Below are 22,044 nucleotides of genomic sequence, written 5' to 3'. Positions count from 1 at the left end.
AATGTGCGCTCGTGCCCATACTCACAGCATTGATAAAATGTACTCTGTACACTGCTGTGCTGTCAGCGGTGTACAGAGAACAGTGTTTTAAGCGCACCGGAAAGGAGCTCTTCAGGTAGGAAAAAGTGTAGTAAAAATAGAAAATTCATTAATGAAGTATATTAGAGTTTTATTAGGGAGAACATATTAAAAGTTTAGATAAAGGTTTAGTTACTCTTTAATCCTAAATCGTGCAATTACACATTAGTCCTCAAAATAAAAATGTTGGATGGAAGATTTAAATATTTCTTCTTAACACTCCAAGTTGCTTCTCTTTATCAGAAAATCAGAAAAAAATACATATCTGTGTATTAAAGGAGTTGTCCGGGTTTTATTTATTGATGACCTGGGATTAGAGAAGTTTTGAAAGATTTAAATTGGCAACTTTTCAAACGTTCGCCAAGAAGTTCATTTCTTTCCAAATTAAATCATCGCAGATTGCTATAAATCAGGTATACCCAGGCCACTCTGCCTTGAGGTATGGCCACATGGAGCAGCCGTACTGCCAATTAGCCCACAGCTTCCTTTTTTATGTAATAAGGAAGACCGCACTGTATAGTCGACCTTCATTGTTGATAACCTTTAAACAGGGCCTGTTGCTGGTATGGGGTTTGGCTGGTTAGGTGGGGGGGGGGGGGGGGGGTATGCATATTATTGCTGTTCTTGCCTGCAATCTCCTGCAGGTTTGACAGTAAACACAGAATATTAATCAAATCTGTCATACCCACTTCTCCAACCCCAACACTATCCTGCCCTACAGGTGGGAGCCCTTCTTCTGCCATCTGCTTTTCCAAATCTTCTAATATCGATGATATGTCATTAGGAACATCCAGCTCTTCCTCTCTGCATCTTGCAGACATTTCTAGGACATGGAGACCAAGAAGAATGATTTGGAAGAAGTAAAGCCAGTAAAAGATGAGGGTTGTCATCATTAAGACCTGGCTCCCCAAGGGTTGCAGACTGGATGGTATAGGTTGCCACACTGGCAGTAGAATAATAACGGCTTCCATCTTATTGCTATAGAATTACATATCTTAGTTTACGGCTGATGTAGGAATAAATAAAACTGCCGCAGCATAAGTTTCTCTGCACTCTCCCTGTAGTCTCTCTTTGCACTCTCCCTGTAGTCTCTCTGCACTCTCCCTGTAGTCTCTCTTTGCACTCTCCCTGTAGTCTCTCTTTGCACTCTCCCTGTAGTCTCTCTTTGCACTCTCCCTGTAGTCTCTCTGCACTCTCCCTGTAGTCTCTCTGCACTCTCCCTGTAGTCTCTCTGCACTCTCCCTGTAGTCTCTCTGCACTCTCCCTGTAGTCTCTCTGCACTCTCCCTGTAGTCTCTCTGCACTCTCCCTGTAGTCTCTCTGCACTCTCCCTGTAGTCTCTCTTTGCACTCTCCCTGTAGTCTCTCTTTGCACTCTCCCTGTAGTCTCTCTTTGCACTCTCCCTGTAGTCTCTCTTTGCACTCTCCCTGTAGTCTCTCTTTGCACTCTCCCTGTAGTCTCTCTTTGCACTCTCCCTGTAGTCTCTCTGCACTCTCCCTGTAGTCTCTCTGCACTCTCCCTGTAGTCTCTCTGTAGTCTCTCCCTGTAGTCTCTCTGTAGTCTCTCCCTGTAGTCTCTCTGTAGTCTCTCCCTGTAGTCTCTCTGTAGTCTCTCCCTGTAGTCTCTCTTTGCACTCTCCCTGTAGTCTCTCTTTGCACTCTCCCTGTAGTCTCTCTTTGCACTCTCCCTGTAGTCTCTCTTTGCACTCTCCCTGTAGTCTCTCTTTGCACTCTCCCTGTAGTCTCTCTTTGCACTCTCCCTGTAGTCTCTCTTTGCACTCTCCCTGTAGTCTCTCTTTGCACTCTCCCTGTAGTCTCTCTTTGCACTCTCCCTGTAGTCTCTCTTTGCACTCTCCCTGTAGTCTCTCTTTGCACTCTCCCTGTAGTCTCTCTTTGCACTCTCCCTGTAGTCTCTCTTTGCACTCTCCCTGTAGTCTCTCTTTGCACTCTCCCTGTAGTCTCTCTTTGCACTCTCCCTGTAGTCTCCCTAAACTTCAGAACAAATTCCACTTCTAATTCTTTACTTCACTCAACACTACTTTTAAATTGGTGGCAGATGTTCTGTCTTGCTGAACTGCAGAGTAAAAGGCCAGTGGCCTTGCTGTGGCTACTACTGGTAGATGTTACATGCAAGAGCCTACTGAGACTACTTGAGACAGAGAGGATGCTGTGACTAATGGGAAATCGTGGGTGTCTGGTAAGATTGTGGGAGGTCACCTGCTGTGGGGAGCACTATTCGTACTAATGAGGTGGTGGGATGGGCAACTGAATTGTGTGGGCCAAGCCCAACAATGTGGTGTTGCTGGCTCTTTACTTTTGAAGCGGACTCCTAGACCCTGCCAAGGTTGCCCAGTGCCATAACTGGCCGTTTTTTCATATAGCCATTCTAGTCATGAAACATTATATTTAAAGAATCCTTTCTTTGCAGCAATCGTTGACGCAGGCGTTTGGCTATCTAGCTATCAATTTTTAATTATATAACATGTTGTTATAATCTATCTTCCCTGACCTTGGTGTAAAGATCTCCTCACAAGAGGATTGAGATTTCTATTTTGCACCACCTACGTCATCAGACGGTGCTGAGGCTCCCTGTTTCTTAGCTAAGAAGCTTTTGCATAGCTTAAAAGTATGCCTGAAATCGCCGGAGCCGCCGTTACTCTTCTATGCTATCCTCGATAAAAGGCTTCATTTACGCTGTGCTGACATTTTTTCTCCTCTTTGATCCAAATACCTCACGCTTCCAGTTGGCCTTAAAGGAGTTTTCCAGGAGTAAAATATTGATGACTTATCCTTCAAATCAGAGGTGTCCAGGTTTTGGCTCACAATCACTGATGGAAATCACTGACCAAAACACTGACGTGTGAATGAGGCTGAATACTGCAACCCAAGTCAAAGCAGTTTCATTGCTTTATTAAACAGGATAATAGGTTTTAGCCATACTAAACCAATTGCAAAAGGGAAGAAAAGGAGATTTGTACTCTACACAGATCAGGGTGTGGAGAGGGTGGGAGTATCCAAGTCATCAGGGAGGACAGCTCAAACAGGTCGTGGATAAGGACGAAAGTACAGACAAGGTGATCTGTAGGAAGCATGAGTGAATCACACAGGCTGTCAATTAGTGTAAAGAAAAAGCAGATCGCCCACAGCAGGTTCTGAAGGGGGAGGAAGAAATCACACGCTCTTCTCCATCAGCACAAGGGAAAGGAGATCCCTCTTGAGCTGTATAAGGGGGACGCAGTACTGGAATGGAGATGTCCTACTACATGAGAGGTAGGGAAGGCAGCAGCATCCTGGACACACAAATCCAGAATGTACAGTCCTGATCAAAAGTTTAAGGCCACTTGAAAAATGGCAAATATTTAGCATGGCTGGATCTTAACAACGTTCCAAGTAGAGCTTCAACATGCAACAAGAAGAAATGGGAGTAAGACAAAACCATTTTTTGAGCATTCAATTTAATGAAAACAACGAATAAACTGAAACAGGCCGTTTTTCAGCTGATCAAAAGTTTAGGACCACACCTCCAAAAAAAAAACTAAATCCTCCCAAAACAGAAATCCAACTTCCAAACATGAACTCAGTAATGAGTAGCTCCGCCGTTATTGTTTATCACTTCAAAAATACGTTTCGGCATGCTTGATGCAAGCGTTTCCATGAGGTGAGTGGGAACATTTCTCCAACTGGTGAAGACGGCCGCACGAAGGCCATCTACTGTCTGGAACTGTTGTCCATTTTTGTAAACCTCCCTTGCCATCCATCCCCAAAGGTTCTCAATTGGATTTAGATCAGGGGAACACACAGGATGGGCCAAAAGAGTGATGTTATTCTCCTTGTTTCCCTTGTTCTGTGGGCATTGTGTACTGTAGCGTTGTCCTGTTGAAAAACTCAGTTGTTACCCACACAGATGAGGGCCCTCAGTCATGAGGAATGCTCTCTGCAACATCTGGACATAGCCAGCGGCCGTTTGACGCCCCTGCACTTCCTGAAGCTCCATTGTTCCACTGAAGGAAAAAGCACCCCAGACCATTATGGCGCCCCCTCCACTGTGGGATCAGCTTGTCATGCCTGTAACGTTGGAAACCATCAGGACCATCAAGGTTAAATTTTTTCTCATCAGAGAATAAAACTTTCTTCCACCTTTTGAATGTCCCATTTTTGGTGCTCTCTTGCAAAGTCCAAATGAGCAGTTCTGTGGCGTTCAAGGAGACGAGGTCTTTTGAAGACGTTTTTTGTTTTTGAAGCCCTTCAGTCTCAGATGCCGTCTGATGGTTATGGGGCTGCAGTCAGCACCAGTAAGGGCCTTAATTTGGGTCGAGGATCGTCCAGTGTCTTGACGGACAGCCAATTGGATCCTCCGGCTCAGTGCTGGTGAAATTTTTTGGGGTCTTCCACTTGACTTTTTTGTTCCATAACCCTCAGGATCATTTAAGAAATTCCAAATGACTGTGTTACTGCGTCCCACCTCAGCAGCGATGGCGCGCTGTGAGAGACCCTGCTTATGCAGTTCAACAACCCGACCACGTTAAAAAAGGGAGAGTTTTTTTGCCTTTGCCATCACAACGTGTGACTACCTGACAGAAAATGACAATGAATCCACATCTTTGCAAGATTTGGCCTTTTAAAGGCCTGTGGTCCTAAAATTTGGATCAGCTGAAAAACAGCCTGTTTCAGTTTAATCGTTATTTTCAATTAATTGAATGCTCAAAAAATGTTTAGTCTCACTCTCATTTCTTCTTGTTGCATGTTGAAGCTCTACTTGGAACCTTGTTAAGATCCAACAATGTAAAATATGATTTTTTGCCATTTTTCAAGTGGTCTTAAACTTTTGATCAGGACTGTATTAACTGGCAGGGACAGATCCACATGACATAAGTCTGAACATAGGAGCAGTTTGGGAGGGGGGGGGTCTGAAAATGAAAGAAGCAATGAAGATTGCACAACGTTTACTGAATTCAAGCTAAACATATTTTCAAAGGTTTCAGTGGCATTTGAACATGATTAAAATATAGTTGTTCGGTCCAGGAGCCAATAACGTCACCGCTCGTAACATGAGCCTCATAAAAAAAAACCTCACCTGTCCACTACCCCGCAATGTCTTCACCACTTCCCCATTCTTGGCGGGTTGTGATCCTTATAGTCCCAGGAAGTCGCTTGCGGAGAACAGAAGTGGGTGGGAATGGGACAGTGGAGTAGGCACAGCAGAACTGTGGACAGATTTATTTTTATTGGACACACATTAGGAGAATTGGGGTTGTTAGCTCCTAAGGCCCCTTTCACACGGGCGAGTATTCCGCGTGGATGCGATGCGTGAGTTGAACGCATTGCACCCGCACTGAATACCGACCCATTCATTTCTATAGGGCTGTTCACATGAGCGGTGATTTTCACGCATCACTTGTGCGTTGCATGAAAATCGGAGCATGCTCTATATTCTGCGTTTTTCACGCAACGCAGGCCCCATAGAAGGGAATGGGGTTGCGTGAAAATCGCAAGCATCTGCAAGCAAGTGCGGATGCGGTGCGATTTTCACGCACGGTTGCTAGGAGACGATCGGGATGGAGACCCGATCATTATTATTTCCCCTTATAACATAGTTATAAGGGAAAATAATAGCATTCTGAATACAGAATGCATAGTAAAATAGCGCTGGAGGGGTTAAAAAATAATAATAATTTACTCCCCTTAATCCACTTGATCGCGCTGCCGGCATCTCCTTCTGTCTCCTTCTTTGCTGATTGTAGGAACAGGACCATTGGTGACGTCACTCCGGTCATCACATGATCCATCACATGATCTTTTACCATGGTGATGGATCATGTAATGGACCATGTGATGACCGGAGTGACGTCACCACAGGTCCTGTTCCTCCACACAGCTAAGATGAAGACAGAAGGAGATGCCGGCAGCGCGATCAAGTGGACTAAGGTGAGTTAAATTATTATTATTTTTTTTAACCCCTCCAGTGCTATTTTACTATGCATTCTGTATTCAGAATGCTATTATTTTCCCTTGTAACCATGTTATAAGGGAAAATGATACAATCTACAGAACACCGATCCCAAGCTCGAACTTCTGTGAAGAAGTTCTGGTTTGGGTACCAAACATGCGCGATTTTTCTCACGCGAGTGCAAAACGCATTACAATGTTTTGCACTCGCGCAGAAAAATCGTGCGTGTTCCCGCAACGCACCCGCACATTTTCCTGCAATGCCCGTGTGAAAGAGGCCTAAGGTGGAACCACCGTTAATGAGTAACGGCTGCTGCAAACATTAGTAACATCTGAAGTTTTTTTTTAAAGTAATTTTCATGGTACCGTAATTTAAAAAAAATATCTGTGAATTCAAACTTTGCATCTTAGAAGGAACAGGAAGTGTTGGTGATGTGAAGATCACAGGTTACCATTGCATAACTTTAAATAGGTATTCTAATCTTTACTTATTCCCATCTTTGCATGATATTCAGAGGATAAGTCTCAAACGTCTGATCGATCTGCCACCCACGCCTATTTCAGTGAATATTTTCGCCTGATCCTTTTGTTCTCCCAGAAGATGAGCCGCTGTCGGATGTGCCTGGCAGCAGCTTTCTTCCTTCTCCCCATTGAATACTCGTACGTGTTTGGTCGAGCCAAACTTGGATCTATATGGGTTAGTAGGGAGAGGCAGAGCGATCGTTCAACTGACAGCTATTGAATGTGTATGGCCGCCTTTAGTTTAGATTAAAAAAAACTTTTACTGTACAGATCGACCCAGTCAGGACCATAATAATGCAGGCAGTGCGCCCACAGCTCTGTATATCTTGCCTCAGAAAGTCATAGAGGATTAGGTGAAATATACTGGTGCCCATGTGTAGTACCCCCAGCAACCACTCTTCCATTAGCTTTCACTGCTAGGCTTGCCTTTGATTGATGAAAGCTAATTAAGGCTTGATTGCCCTTTCTTAGTTAATAACCCTCCATTTTCTTCATTATTAGTTATTTGCTCTGGCATTGCTCATGCTGCTAGCCTTATGCACACCATTAACACTTAAAATACCGCCGTTAGTAGTGGAAACTGGATTTTTGGACATCCTTTTTGCCTGTTTTGTGGTTTTCTTTTTACCCCCTACCTATTACTCTGATTAGTCTGCACCCCCCATACTGCTTTCTCATTTTTTCCCATTCAGTAGCGCGCTATATCTGATTTCCCTCTATACTTTACAGCTGTAATTTGTTTGGCCCCCCCATTGGAAGCCTCATTATGAATTTTATTGGTTATTCGGTATGTTTTTTTTTATTTATTTTTTCGCCACAAGGTCACTTTTATTGATTTTGTTTTGTTATAGCTTATTTAATGTGATTTTTGAGATGTGGCGTTTCTTTAAATGGATCATTAACTACTTTATAATGAAAAGGATCGGCCTTTTAATACTCCCTTATATTAAATGCATTGATTTCCTGTCTCCAGGCGCTATATTTTTCCGATTTTATTTAGAAATCTTCCTCATGTGCACATGACCTTGGATTGAGTTATTCTTAATATATATTGACCATATTTGAGTGGCTGTTTATGCATTCATTTTGTCTGTCATTAGCGTTGGATTGTATTGATCTTTCCGTCGGTTTTTGCTGTCCATGTCAGATTATCTTTGCGATTTTGATTTGGTAAATTCAGCGTTTCGTAGATCCCTGTTACTTCGTTCTCATAATAACCGTGGACCAGCTCTGTTATTTTTGTACACATGGGAGATCATGTATTAAACGGGAACTGGAAAATGGAATTACTTACTGAGATTATTAATTCATTAATGATTTTCTGGTCGTGCTGTCTGTTAACCCATTGGCGACTATCAGGTATTTTTTTTTTTCTCCTCCTGTTTTGTTATTATTATTGATATATTTTTTTACTATGCATTTTACCTTTGCAAGTTAAAACCGCCACCAGTGGTGATATTCATGGGCAGAGCTGATCTTTGTCTGCCAATACCTGGCAGCCTTGCCATTGAGAAGGCACCTGGAGATCCCATGAAATTGTGAGGTATGTTGGATAGAAAGCAGTCCGACCTCCTGTTACTAAGACATCTGTCAGACACACACAGTACTGAAAAGGCTCATAATAGTACGTTACCAACGAGTAAACGCTAAATTTAAACCAATTTATCATACTCTCAAACAGCGGATGGATAGAAGCACATGTCCTCCCCTGCCAGTCTGACATGGGGCGTGGTGAGATACAGGTGCACACTAAAGGCCCCTTCACACGGGTGACTGATCATTTGTCCACATACAGCGGAGGTGATTGCTGCAATTATAGGGATCCCATGGTTCATTTCCAAAAATCGCATGCTGTGTCAGCCCGTGTATAGGAGCCTTATGTACGACAGTTGTCAGGGCAACTTTCCGACACCCAGCGAGTATTGTGCTGAGGTCCATTAATTGGAATAAAACAAATGCACAATACTAGCTGGGTGCCTGATATCAGATCACACTGGAGAGTAAGAACATACAACCCCTTTAGTATGCAGAAGGGGCGGAGAGCAGTGACTGTAGCACTGGCTGCACTCACCGCTTCCTGGTCTGTACTGTGTCCTGACTGTGTACAGGATCAGGACATGTACATAAGTGTGCACTATGACTTGATGCTGTGCGACATCAAGTCACAGTGCAGCGTGGCGCTGGAAGAAGACCAGGGAGTGGTGAGTGCAGGAAGAGCGCAAGGTCTGGAGCAGGAGAGGTGAGTTCATTTATTTATGCTATGTCTAATCTGAGGTGCATTGATGAGCATTGGGGGTTCTGATCAGAGGTCTGATACAGATTGGTAGTCTGATGGATGGGGGGGGGGTCTGATCAAGATTGGGAGTCCTATAAAGGTCTAATAAAGATTAGGGGTCTGATCAAGGTCTGATTTGGGGGTCTAATGAAGATTGGTAATCTGATCTGAAGTCTGATGAAAAAAAAAAAATCTGATTTTCCTCCTCTAAAACCTAGGTGTGTCTTATCGCTAAGTGCGTCTTATAAAGCGAAAAATACAGCACTTCCTGGCAATTGGATACAAAATACCTAGAAGCCTAATTTGTAATATTGTCTAAAAAATTGACATTACCCAGCGACGTTTCCTAAAGCTAATGTTTGTTTTGCAGGTATAAATGTGAGTTTTGTGATTACATGTGTGAAGACCGAAAGCAGCTCCTGAATCACCAGCTCACTCATATGAATGACAAGCCCTTTAAATGCAATCAGTGCACATACCATACTTTCCGGCAGGACTTCCTGCTCACTCACCAGGCAACCAAACATGCAGGTAAGCAGAGCGGTCTGTGTTAGAGACTATTCCATAGGATGAACGTATCATGAAAGGTGATGGTTTTCATTCATGTTCCCATAGGCGGGAAGCCTTTTGCCTGTGAGTATTGCCACTTCACCACAAAGCACAAGAAGAACCTGCGTCTACACGTTAAATGTCGACATACACTACTGTACCAAGAGTGGCTGCAGCGGCATCCAGAGGAAGCGCCGTGCCGACGGCGGCCCTTTTTTTCTCCTCAACAGATTGAACAGCTCAAACAGCAGCATGAGCAACCAGCAACCCATGCACCAACTACAGATGAAGCAGAAGTCAATAAACTGCAGGTTATTATTCAATGTTTGTGTCTACATGACCTGGTGATGGGGGACAATATGATCTCCAAATGTGCAGCCTCACATCCAGATAAAACTTTTGTGGCATCTACATTTACTTGGTCCATTTTGACCATATTGAGTGCCCAGAGCAGGGTGTGATTGAACGCTTAATGTAATTTTATATGTTTGATGCTTGGCATCACCACGTTACAGTATTTTGGCCCTTAAACCAATCACATGTTTGAGAAAAGTGGTGTAAATGCAGATATAATAATAGCCTAATAACGCCAACAAATTCTGTAGCACTGTACAATCATTGGCTACATATACAGCCGTCCGATACTACAGAGTAACAAACTAATCAGCAATATAAAGAATAGGAGTGATGGTCAATCAAAAGCTGTGCTAGATTCTTTTCAGACTGACAGCTCAGGGGGCATGTCCTTTCTCAGAGGGTGTGTCTTTTAGGGTCCATTCACACGTCTGTGTGTGTTTTGCGGATCCGTGGATCCGCATAACACTGTCACCGGCAATGTGCGTTCCGCATTTTGCGGACCGCACATCGCCGGCACTTAATAGAAAATGCCTATTCTTATCCGCAATTGCGGACAAGAATAGGACATGTTCTATTTTTTTGGGGAACGGAATTGCGGACCCGGAAGTGCGGATCCGGGCAGCACGATGGAAATTAATGGGTCCGCAATTCCGTGCGGACGTGTGAATGGACCCTTGTGCTGCAGCTTTTTCCATGTAACTGTCACAGCTTATAACAGTAGATTTGGCTGGTGACATTTGAAGGATGGAACTGAGCATGTGCATCCACCTCAGTAGGTGGACGTTCATATTACTATACAGATAAAACACCAGGGGGCGCCGTTATAATAAAGTAAAGAGAATATCTCACAGCCGGAGAATATTTATAACGGAAAGTAACAAAAGAAACTAGTTTTCCATGCTGAATTTTATCAGTGCATTTGAGTGTATACAGGGTGTGGGGGATACTGTGGGATAAAGGAATCCGGTTCTGAGGAATATTGAAGAAGGGTTAGATTAGAGAGAAGAATTAGATTATGAAGTGTATGATATGTGTTTTTAGAGCACACTTAAAGGGGATTTGTCACCAGGACCTCCACTGTTTAAACCAGGTAAGGCTAGCTTAGCTATCTTTCACCTGGCAATCTGATGCTTCATTCTGGGGAATAGGTACTTTTAATACATATGCAAATGAGTAGTTAAGTGCAATGAGGGTGGGCCCAAGTCACTGAGTGCATTCTTGTTCCTCCTGTTTCTTCTGCCGGCCTCTCCATCTCCTTTCCGATTGACAGAGCCAGGTTCCTACATAGTCATCCCGCCTGGCTTTGTCAGTCAAGAAGTAGAGGGAAGGGCTATCAGAGGAATCGGTAGAAGCAAAGATGCACAGAGTGGCGTGGGCGCACTCTTGTTGCATTTAACTGCTCATTTGCATATGGATTTAAAGTACTTTTTTTCTACAGTGGATTGCCAAGTTAAAAGTAGCATTGCTTTCAGCTGAGCTAGCCCTACAAGGCACTGTGCCTTATCAGTGAATTTATTAGTGAAAAATTGCCTTTAAAGCTGTGGATGTTGGGAATGAATCCTATTGTCTGGGGTAGCACATCCCAGAGAACTGCCGCAGCCAGAGAGGAGTTTTAGAGATGCAAGTGGGAAGTTCAGATTATGAAGGTTGTTGGTGGAAAGTCATTGGCAGAAGGAAGAGCGCTTGCAGGGTGGTAGATAGAGATGAGCAAGGAGATGTAGGGGGTGCAGCACTGCGGGAAGCTTTGTGGGTGAGAGACCAGTTTGAATTGTAATCTATAGTGGATGGTCAACCAGTGCCGTGGCTGGCAGAGGGCAGAAGCCTTAGTGTAGCAGTGGGGCAGAAAGATGAGCAGCATTCAGGATGGAAAGATCTGCATGGTGAATGGGAGAAGCTTGAATGAGACCAGGTTTTGCACTGCTCCATTGAATCTATTAGTCAGTGTGTGTATTTGTCAGTTTTGTTCAGTTGTCACTTCAAAAAGTCCATAGAACCAAATCTCCCCCATAAGGTTGATGCCTGTTAGGGGCCCTTTGAAGAAGAAAAGTTAAAAGTATTGGGCAGTTATTGTGGCAGTGTAAATCTGGTAATGAAAAGAAATTTGATGTGAATAAAAGTCATGGTAGGACATCAAAAAGTAGTTTTTCTTATTGGGTATTTTCATATTGTCATACAGAATCCTCCCAGAGAGCTTACCTATCATATGCTTCACCAACCCACCGACGAAGAAGGGCAGACGCAGAACACACTAGAAGGTGCCACTATCATATATGAGCAAGGTGAGACGTATGTATTGTTTGTTTTAAAGAATGGAGATGAGGCAGAAATCAAATCATTAATTGTTTTTTTATTTTTTTTCTTGTAGGCGGAGAAGGTGATGAACTTGCAACTCAGGCAGCTCTAGATCTGCTTCTGAACATGAGCGCCCAAAGAGATGGTCCAGGAGGAGCATTACAAGTATGTTAACATACAGAGAAGGGGCAGCATTTTGGATGTAGTCTTCACATATAAGAAGGCTGGATAGTATAAGTATTGTGACAGCTTTTATGAGGTCCTCTGTCTTATTTCTGTAGGTGGCTGTAGTAAAATCTGCACCGTGCATTGATGGTCAAGAACCTGAAGCTTCGTCTCAGGAGCCACACATGGCTCAGGTTCTTACTTTGCATATGGATGAGAGACAAGTGACAGAAGTGCAAGAGGCTGGTTATGAAGAGACTGGCATGCCCGAGGCAGGCTACGAGGGTACAGTACAGCAGATCACCATCAATACAGCCTTCACCACTGCAGAATACAGCCTTATAAATGCAGACAACATGCAGGCCCCATTGTGCAGGTATGCCAGAGGTTGAAGATGTGTCCTGTGGGAATATATTATGATGTGAATGTAGGTGATGGTAACACACATTCTTCTTGGATTTTAGTGAAAATGATGTGCCTCCTAGATCTCCTCATACACTGTTGGCAGAGAGTGGGAAAGACAAGAACGCTGTACAGATCCTAAGCAAGGCACAACATCCACAAGTGAGACTCCATACTAAATCACTAAAGTACCATATTTTTTGTTTTAGAAGACGCACAATAAGACATTAAAGGGGTTATCCCATCTTAGACAATGGGGGCATATCGCTAGGATATGCCCCCATTGTCTGATAGGTGCGGGTCCCACCTCTGGGACCTGCACCTACAAGGATAACGGAGCAGAGAAGCTTGAGGAGGGTGCACTGCGCATGCGCAGCCGCCCTCCATTAATTTCTATGGAACCGCCGAAAATAGCCGAGCGCTTGCTCGGCTGTTTCCGTCGGCCCCATAGAAATGAGTGGGAGCAGTGGCCGCGCATGCGCGGTGCGCTCCCATTCACATCAATGGGAGAGGCGGGGAGCTGCGCCTGGTGGTGGACGGACCCCGGGAAACTAGCGATATGCCCCCATTGTCTAAGATGGGATAACCCCTTTAAGACGCAACTAGGTTTTAGAGGAGGAAAATAAGAAAAGAAAAAAAAACATTTTTTATCAAACCCCCAATCTTCAGACCCCAAAATCTGACCCCAACATTCATCAGACGTCAGATCAAACCCCCAGTCTTCATGAGACCTCAGGTCAGACCAAACCCCCAATCTTCATGAGACCTTAGGTCAGACCAAACCCCCAATCTTCATGAGACCTCAGGTCAGACCAAACCACCAATCTTCATGAGACCTCAGGTCAGACCAAACCACCAATCTTCATGAGACCTCAGGTCAGACCAAACCACCAATCTTCATGAGACCTCAGGTCAGACCAAACCACCAATCTTCATGAGACCTCAGGTCAGACCAAACCACCAATCTTCATGAGACCTCAGGTCAGACCCCCCAATCTTCATGAGACCTCAGGTCAGACCCCCCCAATCTTCATGAGACCTCAGGTCAGACCCCCCCAATCTTCATGAGACCTCAGGTCAGACCCCCCCCAATCTTCATGAGACCTCAGGTCAGACCCCCCCCCAATCTTCATGAGACCTCAGGTCAGACCCCCCCAATCTTCATGAGACCTCAGGTCAGACCCCCCCCCAATCTTCATGAGACCTCAGGTCAGACCCCCCCCAATCTTCATGAGACCTCAGGTCAGACCCCCCCCAATCTTCATGAGACCTCAGGTCAGACCCCCCCCCCAATCTTCATGAGACCAAAAATAAATAAAACAACTTCCCTTTCCTACTTCAGACAGTGCTGCTTCTTGGGAGATCCAGTGCACTCCTCCTGCAGCACTGCACTGAGATCTGATGTCGGACTGCACTACGTCCGGGCGCTGTATACAGTCAGGACGCAGTGCCTTGAGAAAAGCAGGGAGCAGTGAGTAATACCAGTGCTAGCAGTGCTACATTCACTGCGTTCCAGTCCTACAGTACTAATGAATACTTCATAGTGGAAGCGCTCATTAGTATTAGCCCTATAAGATGCACTGACGCTCTCCCCCCACTTTTAGGGTAAAAAAATGCATCTTTTTTCAGTTATATTTCTCGTTATAAACATGTCTTTTTGATTAGGTTGCCTCCAATCAGCCGATGCCTACCACAAAAAAATTTTCCTGTAAAATTTGTAATTCATCCTTCTGGGGTCGTGCGGAAATGGAGAGCCACAAAAGAGCTCACGTTGAAGGCGGCAATGGATTTAAATGTCCAGACTGTGGGAATTTCTTTTCTGAAACATGGGCTGACGTCAGGGTAAGACATTAGGACCGTACTCCCCCTCGTCCTGTCCTTTCTTCTTGTTCCATTTATATTTTCAGCTGGAAATTTGCTGACTTTCTTGGATTTGTTGGACTTCCTGCTAGGATCACATGACACTTCACTCTGATCTCCGGCCTCACCGCTGCAATCAATGCAGTTTTGCCTCCAGGAATAAGAAAGATCTAAGCAGACATGCAATGACACACACCAACCACAGGCCGCACTCATGTCACTTGTGTGGACAGAGGTAGGAATGGGAGCTTTGTCACATCCTCTCCTTGTAGTGTTTGTTTATGCACATTCCTTTCCCCCTTTTCCGCTCTATCCTTGTGTCACCGATGATGTGTGATTCCCGGTAAAGTTATGTCTTACAAGGGAGCCCTGTTATTCATGTAATATACACCTGTTTGAATAAGGCTGGGGCATTCAATGTTTCCGATTTTTCTTTCAGATTTAATCGGAAAGGTCACCTAAAATTCCACATCGAAAGGCTCCACACCGGAGCAACCATAGAGCAGTCCCAGCGAACAGGTGAGTGTAAGGACAGAATCAATCCTTCGTAATGGACTTTTCTCAGGGCGGGGAAGCAAGATTTTTGTTACAGAATTGGAGCCACTCTTGTCTGTGGGCTGTCACTGATATTACAGCTCATCCACATTCAAGTTAGTAGGACTGACCTACAAAACTAGACACAGCCAGGGTTAAAGAAGAAATTAGACTTATTCTTCGAATCCTGGACATCTGTATAATGCACAATTAAGCAACCTCTTAAAGTGGTTGTCCAGGTTCAGACCTGAATCCGGACCCAACCCGATCTGCACTCATTCACCATCTTTTCACGTTCCAATTCTCCACCTTGCCCTGCCCTGAATCGGGCAAGGGAATTTTCTTGAGATCCGGTGACATACCGGGCTCTGCTTGGGTAAGCTAGGCAGAGGCTTCCGCCTAGCAGTGAGTCCGGTGTCGTCATCTGCACTAATGGGGGCGGTCTTTAGCGCTGCCCTAGCTTGTTTTTACTGGCTAGGGCAGCGCTGAAGACCGCCCATCTTCTGCCTAGCAATGTCCAAAAGTAAAGAAACAGCAGGGCAAGGGGGAGCATCGGAGCATAAAAAGATCAGTTGCTCCACTCATTTAATGAAAAAAATATTGGTATTGAAAGATTCAGATAGTTCGAGCTTTATTTGTCACTTTTTCTGCAGAACTCACATCTGTCCCAGGCCTGGATGAGGAGCACATATTCCTGGCACAGGAGGAAACTGTGAGCAACCAGGTTAGAGTATGCATAATGCTTTCATGTGTTTTCTTGGTTGTTTTTCCTTGATACCAAGTCTTAAAATCATTATTATTATTATTTTTTCTTAAGGAGGATACAGCTTACATTCAAGAAATTACAACTGCAGATGGACAGACTCTACAGCAACTGGTAACAGCGGATAATCAGGTAATTTCTTTACTTGGGTTTACTACAATATGGACGGTTTGAGATGACACTATGCTGCTGTGGAGCAGATCAGAATACTACTCGTCTGGATGTCTTATCAGAAAGATTGCCCCAAGTCCCTCATCCAGCACCCCTAGCAAACCACTGCTAGTTATACATTCAGATGGATGACAGTAATACAAGGGCATCAAGTTCTCCCAGTGGGGTGACTATAATTTATAGGGCCCCATAGCAAAATAAGGTGGGGCCCCATCGCCTAGTGCAGTGATGGCGAACCTTTTACAGACTGAGTGCCCAAAGTGTAACCAAAAACCCACATATTTATCGCAAAGTGCAACATAACCTGAATACTACAGTCCAGTACAGTATATCCTTCATGTACTTTATCATTTAGCTATAATAGCCTGCCTACATTCAATGTGCTCCTTGTGCCGTTCATAGTGCGCCCTGCTCTGATGAATGGTGGGAAAAGGCATATTGGTACGTCTTAGACTTTTTCCAGGGCGTGGGTGCCCACACAGAGGGCTCTGAGTGCCACCTCTGGCACCCGTGCCATAGATTCACCAGCACTGACCGAGTGTAACAAAATTAAAACAGCAGCATAAGTAGCAATAATTAAAGGTATGCATGACCGCTCAAATATCGGAAAACCCCCATTATAGCAAAAAGCCACCATATTGTTATTGCCCCCAAAGGGTACAATGTACTTTCATCTGAAACGGCCCCCCAAACCTCTAGGCCTCCTAGCAAATGCTATGGCTATAATTACAACCATGATTTTCACACAATGGAAGCTGCACTTAGAGTTGTTCTCATTCTGGGTCATAAATGAGGATTTCAAGCAGGGGACCCTGTCTGTAATATCCATATGTCCATACCACCTTCATAATCGGTCACAAACAGGGCTGGCCAATTGCTGTTGGGATAAAATGCTGAAGATGTAGAGCAGATTTGGATCTCCCTTCCTTCCTCCGTGTACAGTACGGAGCTTTAGCATAAATAATGAAGGGAAAGCGATGAATATACAATTAAATATCCTATGTTGTCAGAGTTTGTTGCTCAATATTCACTGTTTTGATCTGTATTTAACTTCATGAGGTCATCTCACAGGCTTTGCTGCCGTTATTCCTCTCTGTAGGTACAATACATCATTTCTCAAGATGGAGTCCCTCACTTGATTCCCCAGGAATATGTTGTGCTCCCTGAAGGTCACCATATTCAGGTAAGTTTTGAAGCTGCTTAAAGAGGACCTTTCACCACTCCTGACATTCCTGTTTTAATTGCTCCATGCATTCCCCATGTAATAACAATTCTGGAGCCTCTATTCTTATGTCTGTATGTTGTGCTATTCCTTTATTATTTAAACTAGAAGTTATGAATGAATTGCTATTAGCCTTCAGTAAGGGTACAGAGGGGAGGTAACCAGTTGGGGGCGTGTACCTGTACAGTCTGAAAATGGCAACACTGATTGGATAGAGTGAGTCTGTGCAGGTACACGCCCCCAACTGGTTACCTCCCCTCTGTACCCTTACCGAAGGCTAATAGCAATTCAATCATAACTTCTAGTAGCAATAACAGAGGAATGGCACAACATACAGACATAAGAATAGGGGCTCCAGAATTGGTATTACATGGGGAATGCATGGAGCTATTAAAACAGGCATGTCAGGAGTGGTGAAAGGTCCTCGTTAACATCTTGTGTTTTTTTTAATCATGTTATTATTGTGAATAATACCAGTGAAATTTTGGGTGACAACCTTCCTGAAGAGGTTTTAGGATGATTTCACACATGGGGCCGGTCTTAACAAAGCCCTGCACTGGCGGTGAATCCGCCACAGTTATGTAGAGGCACCGGCCTCCACATAACTGTGGCGGATCCTCTGCCACTTCTAAATGTCTAGCTGTCTAACGTTTAGACCATTTTCTACGCTTAAAACAGGCGTACTAAATGGTAAATGATAAGGGCCAGCCGGACCCAAAGGACCTTTGCACCGCAATCTGCTCCAGAAATACGCCTAATATAGGCGTATTTCTGTTTAATAAATGACTCCGATGGTGTTTTCCATCCAACACTGCTTATTCAAGTAATTATCTACTTTTGACTACAGGGAATCTGTCACTTTTATTTTATGGTGTCCTCTCTGAGGCAGCATATACAGGTGACACATACCCTTAGCAAATTGCTGGGTCACTTACTTTAATTGGCCTAATCATTATGCTAAAACCTGTATTGAGCAGCGAGCCGAGCACTTGAGTCCGCTCCATACACTGCTAGTGCTAGAGAGTCCTCATTCATGAGCTCTCCTCTCTTCCTGCCACTGGCGGACAGCCCCCTTCCTATAGCAATCAGTGGTGGGGGTCAGAGAACTCTTTAATATGAGAACTCCCTCTGTATTGTCTAGCACTCTGCTGGCTCGGCAGCTGTTCAATACAGATTTTGGCAAAACAACTGGGTAAATTCAAGGAAGTGACAAAGCATTGTGCTTATGGGATCTATCATCAGTTTATGCCTCCCTCAGAGCAGCAGAACCCTACTGAGAGATTTCCTTTAAAAGACTGCTTTTACATTGTTTTTCAAAAATAAAATAAAAATTAGACAGTGCCACCGCAGGGTGTGTTTGGTATTGCAGCTCAGCCACATTCAGGTAAATGCAGCTGAGCTGTCATTTCAGATGAAGCCCATATGTTGCTGTTTCTGGGGGGGAAAAGATTGATTCCTCTAATCTCAAAAACTCCTTTAAGGAGGACCTTTCACCACTCCTGACATTCCTGTTTTAATAGCTCCATGCATTCCCCACATAATAACAATTCTGGAACATCTATTCTTATGTCTGTATGTTGTACCATTCCTTTATTATTTCTACTAGAAGTAATGAATGAATTGCTATTAGCCTTCAGTAAGGGTACAGAGGGGAGGTAACCAGTTGGGGGCGTGTACCTGCACTGACTCACTCTATCCAATCAGTGCTGCCATTTTCAGACTGTGCAGGTACACGCCCCCAACTGGTTACCTCCCCTCTGTACCCTTACTGAAGGCTAATAGCAATTCATTCATTACTTCTAGTAGAAATAATAAAGGAATGGTACAACATACAGACATAAGAATAGATGTTCCAGAATTGTTATTACGTGGGGAATGCATGGAGCTATTAAAATAGGCATCAGGAGTGGTGACAGGTCCTCTTTAAGTATCCTGTGTCATAGTTCTATACCAAAGCACAGGTTATACCTAAATGCATACCTTTTCACCAGGTTAGTCCTGACTATTAGGCTACTTTCTGGCAGAGGAACAGCTTGCCGGAGTTTATCGTATCTGGCATAGCTGGATCCTGCCCTTGCCCTCCGGAGCCCTTTGACTATAATGGGATCCGGCAGAGATCTGGCCCATTTCTGTTATTAGTGCCAGGATTCCACCACACGTAAACACCAGTTTTTGTTTGGCTAAATCCCAGCACTAATGCCAGAAACAGGCCGGATCCCTGCTGGGTCCTGTTCTAGTTAATAAGGCCTGATGGTGCTCTGGCTATGGCAGATACAATAAAGATTTTAACACTAGCGTGAAACTAGCCTTTCAGTATTGTTCCAGTTCATCACTTGAGATGGTTACTGCCTTCTACTTTTTCCCAATATGGCTTGTTCACACACTGCGTTTTGCAATGTCCAATTGCTGTATGTGCTGGGAACGGGCCCCTGCCATGAATCGGAGACCAAAATCGCATCCTTTTGGCCTCTGTCCGGCTGGAATACCACATATATCCTTTTTTATGCCGCATAGAACAGCTCAGTCCGCGGCGCTATTCCATACAGATGCATGCTGTAAATATATGTAACGCATGGTATACTGTTTTTTTAACATGCAGGTCTTTGGATTATGGATGCCACTGTATATGCTGTGGCATCCATAACAGATGTACTGTATGGAAATTTCAGGAAATCCTTCGAACTTGCAATGGACATTGCAAAAGCAGCCTTATACTAAACTTTGCCATCCCGCTACCACCCTGTCGGTGGATTATTATTTTTTTTTCCTATATCCTTGGTACAAATAAAGTTTTTAGCTGTCTACTTGCTGTGATCTTTTTCTAGGTTCAGGACGGGCAAATTACTCACATTCAGTATGAACCAGGAGGACCGTTCATTCAAGACCCTCAGGTGACTAAATGTCCTCTTGTGGTATCTCAGTATCTTTCCTATATACAGTCATAGACCAGCGCTGTCCTACAAGACCTTCCATGTTATTAAAGTACTAATGGGTATTGTCTGGTTCATTGAGCCATATGTACTAATGAAGGTCACTGAGGGAGAGGCAACAGGGCTCAGGGCAAAGTGTTAATTAATGATTGGATTTCTCTGCTCTGCAGATCCACTTTGTGCCCATGTCACCCACACAACAACTTCTGACTCAGGAACAACTTGAAGCTGCAGCCCACTCTGCTGTCACAGGTTAGCAGTGCTTGCAGTATGCCCAGACACGTATTACATATTACACAGCCATAACCCGCTTTCTTGTCTCTCAGCCGTGGCAGATGCAGCAATGGCCCAGACGGTGTACACTTCAGAAACAGAGCCGGCCCTACAGCAGGAGATCCAGTACGACGTGATCACCCTGGCAGAATAGCGGCTCTGTGATTTATGTTATTCGGTGATGTCATCAGCCCGCACACTTATTTATATTGTAGACCATATCAGACCCTGTGAAGTTGATGAATGAGCCCATTGTCCATGCCGTACTGAACATGGATCTTACAAAGTAGTGCTTTGACATTCGGTGTCATTCATTCCTTGGCTTCCCTGAGCGTGCCAGCAGTTGTTAGCTTTGCTCTGTGCGTGTTCAGCACAGCCCTTGACAGTTGCTGAGGAAACGTCTTGCGCGGCCTCCGCTGCCCTGGGCTCGTTCATCGCTAAGATTTTCTGCAAAAGCATTTGTTTTCTTCAACACGAACACAGATCTGGTAATGAGCAATCATCTGGGCTGATCGAAATACATTTACACTACTCTTTCACCTCATCTGGTGCAGAGACTGGTGTCTGATCTGTGATTTTACTCCCTCTTCTCTTATCAGATTAAAGGGATTAGGGCAGATTTCGGTACTTAATCCCCCGAGTACAAGGATAATCGTGAAATCGGGTAATCCTCTTCCTCCCGTTTTCCTCTGCAATAAACACTTGTCCACGGCATCTGGCTACACATTAGCCATTGAAGCTGACCTCCAGCCATTGCAGATAACAAAACCCAGTTTGCAAGCAGCCCCTTATGGTTTCTCTCACACGTGGCCTTTGTGGCGGGAGGGGTGCGAGGAGACATTCTCTCCCGACGCCCTGCGCTGCAGCGTCTCTATTGATTTGTCCGATGGCACTGTCCTCTATTTGGGAAAGGTGTGCCAAATGAGAATCTTCTTTCTGCACCTGATCCCTCATGGAAGTCAGCAGAGTTCTGTCAGAAGCATCCTTCGTCCTTCATCAGAGTCTGGACTACTTCTCCAAAAGCGGCCGCGCTCAGCCAGTCAGGAGGGAGCCCTTTCTTACTATGTTAACTGTAAGCCAAGTGGTTTATGAACTTCAATGAATAGAAATGCTGAAACGTCCAGGACTGTGCAAAGTTTTTGACCTGCACAGATTTGTTTTTCCTGAATACAAGGACCTGGATATTTGTGGCTTAAAAAAAAATGGAGAGAAATCTGTAAGAAAACAAAACCGTTCTCTCCACATTGCTGAACATGTTGCCTCATATCAATACCAGGGAATTCTACGGGTTTAAATACATTAGGAAAAACTATATAGGAAATGACATAAGTAAAAACTGAATGTTAAAAGGTGTTATCCAAGACTATTAAATTCCCCCATACGCCTGGGCCCCTCACAATGAATATACTTACCTCACTCCCCACGCCGCTTCCGGTCCCCGCTCCTGCTTCTCCCCATGTGTGGATGAAAACATCCGGTGTTGGGGGGGGGGGGGGAGCAGCCAATGGCAGGTGGGGGGGGGGGGGAGCCTCCCTAGCATTGTGGGTGACGCTAGGGAGGCTTGTCCCCGTTCCCGCCTGCCGTTGGCTGTTCCACCCTGACACCGGATGTTTTCATCCGCGCACGGGGAGAAGTGGATGTGCGGGGACCAGGAGCGGCGTGGGAAGCGAGGTAAGTATATTCATTGTGAGGGGCCTGGGCATATGG

General features: G+C 44.6%; 1 protein-coding gene across 2 annotated transcripts in view; it reads left to right on the top strand.

Moving 5' to 3' along the window:
• Positions 1–21,821, top strand: part of ZNF335 (zinc finger protein 335) — a 96,066-nt gene extending 74,245 nt beyond the window's left edge. For both annotated transcript variants that reach the window (XM_040436636.1, XM_040436637.1), the window contains exons 14-28: positions 9,190–9,350; positions 9,435–9,679; positions 11,902–12,004; positions 12,091–12,182; positions 12,299–12,558; positions 12,647–12,746; positions 14,250–14,426; positions 14,537–14,679; positions 14,884–14,963; positions 15,632–15,702; positions 15,796–15,873; positions 17,012–17,095; positions 19,960–20,025; positions 20,235–20,316; positions 20,391–21,821. In XM_040436636.1, the coding sequence (XP_040292570.1) occupies positions 9,190–9,350; positions 9,435–9,679; positions 11,902–12,004; positions 12,091–12,182; positions 12,299–12,558; positions 12,647–12,746; positions 14,250–14,426; positions 14,537–14,679; positions 14,884–14,963; positions 15,632–15,702; positions 15,796–15,873; positions 17,012–17,095; positions 19,960–20,025; positions 20,235–20,316; positions 20,391–20,491 (1,843 nt within the window). In that variant the 3' untranslated portion in view covers positions 20,492–21,821. The remainder of the gene's footprint in view (positions 1–9,189; positions 9,351–9,434; positions 9,680–11,901; positions 12,005–12,090; positions 12,183–12,298; positions 12,559–12,646; positions 12,747–14,249; positions 14,427–14,536; positions 14,680–14,883; positions 14,964–15,631; positions 15,703–15,795; positions 15,874–17,011; positions 17,096–19,959; positions 20,026–20,234; positions 20,317–20,390) is intronic.
• Positions 21,822–22,044: the final 223 nt, after the last annotated feature.

The sequence above is a fragment of the Bufo bufo genome, chromosome 6 (genome assembly GCF_905171765.1).
Source record: "Bufo bufo chromosome 6, aBufBuf1.1, whole genome shotgun sequence".
In the NCBI taxonomy this organism is placed as follows: Eukaryota; Metazoa; Chordata; class Amphibia; order Anura; family Bufonidae; genus Bufo; species Bufo bufo.
Note: the sequence above shows the minus strand (reverse complement) of the source record. Positions and strands in the feature narration are given on the sequence as shown.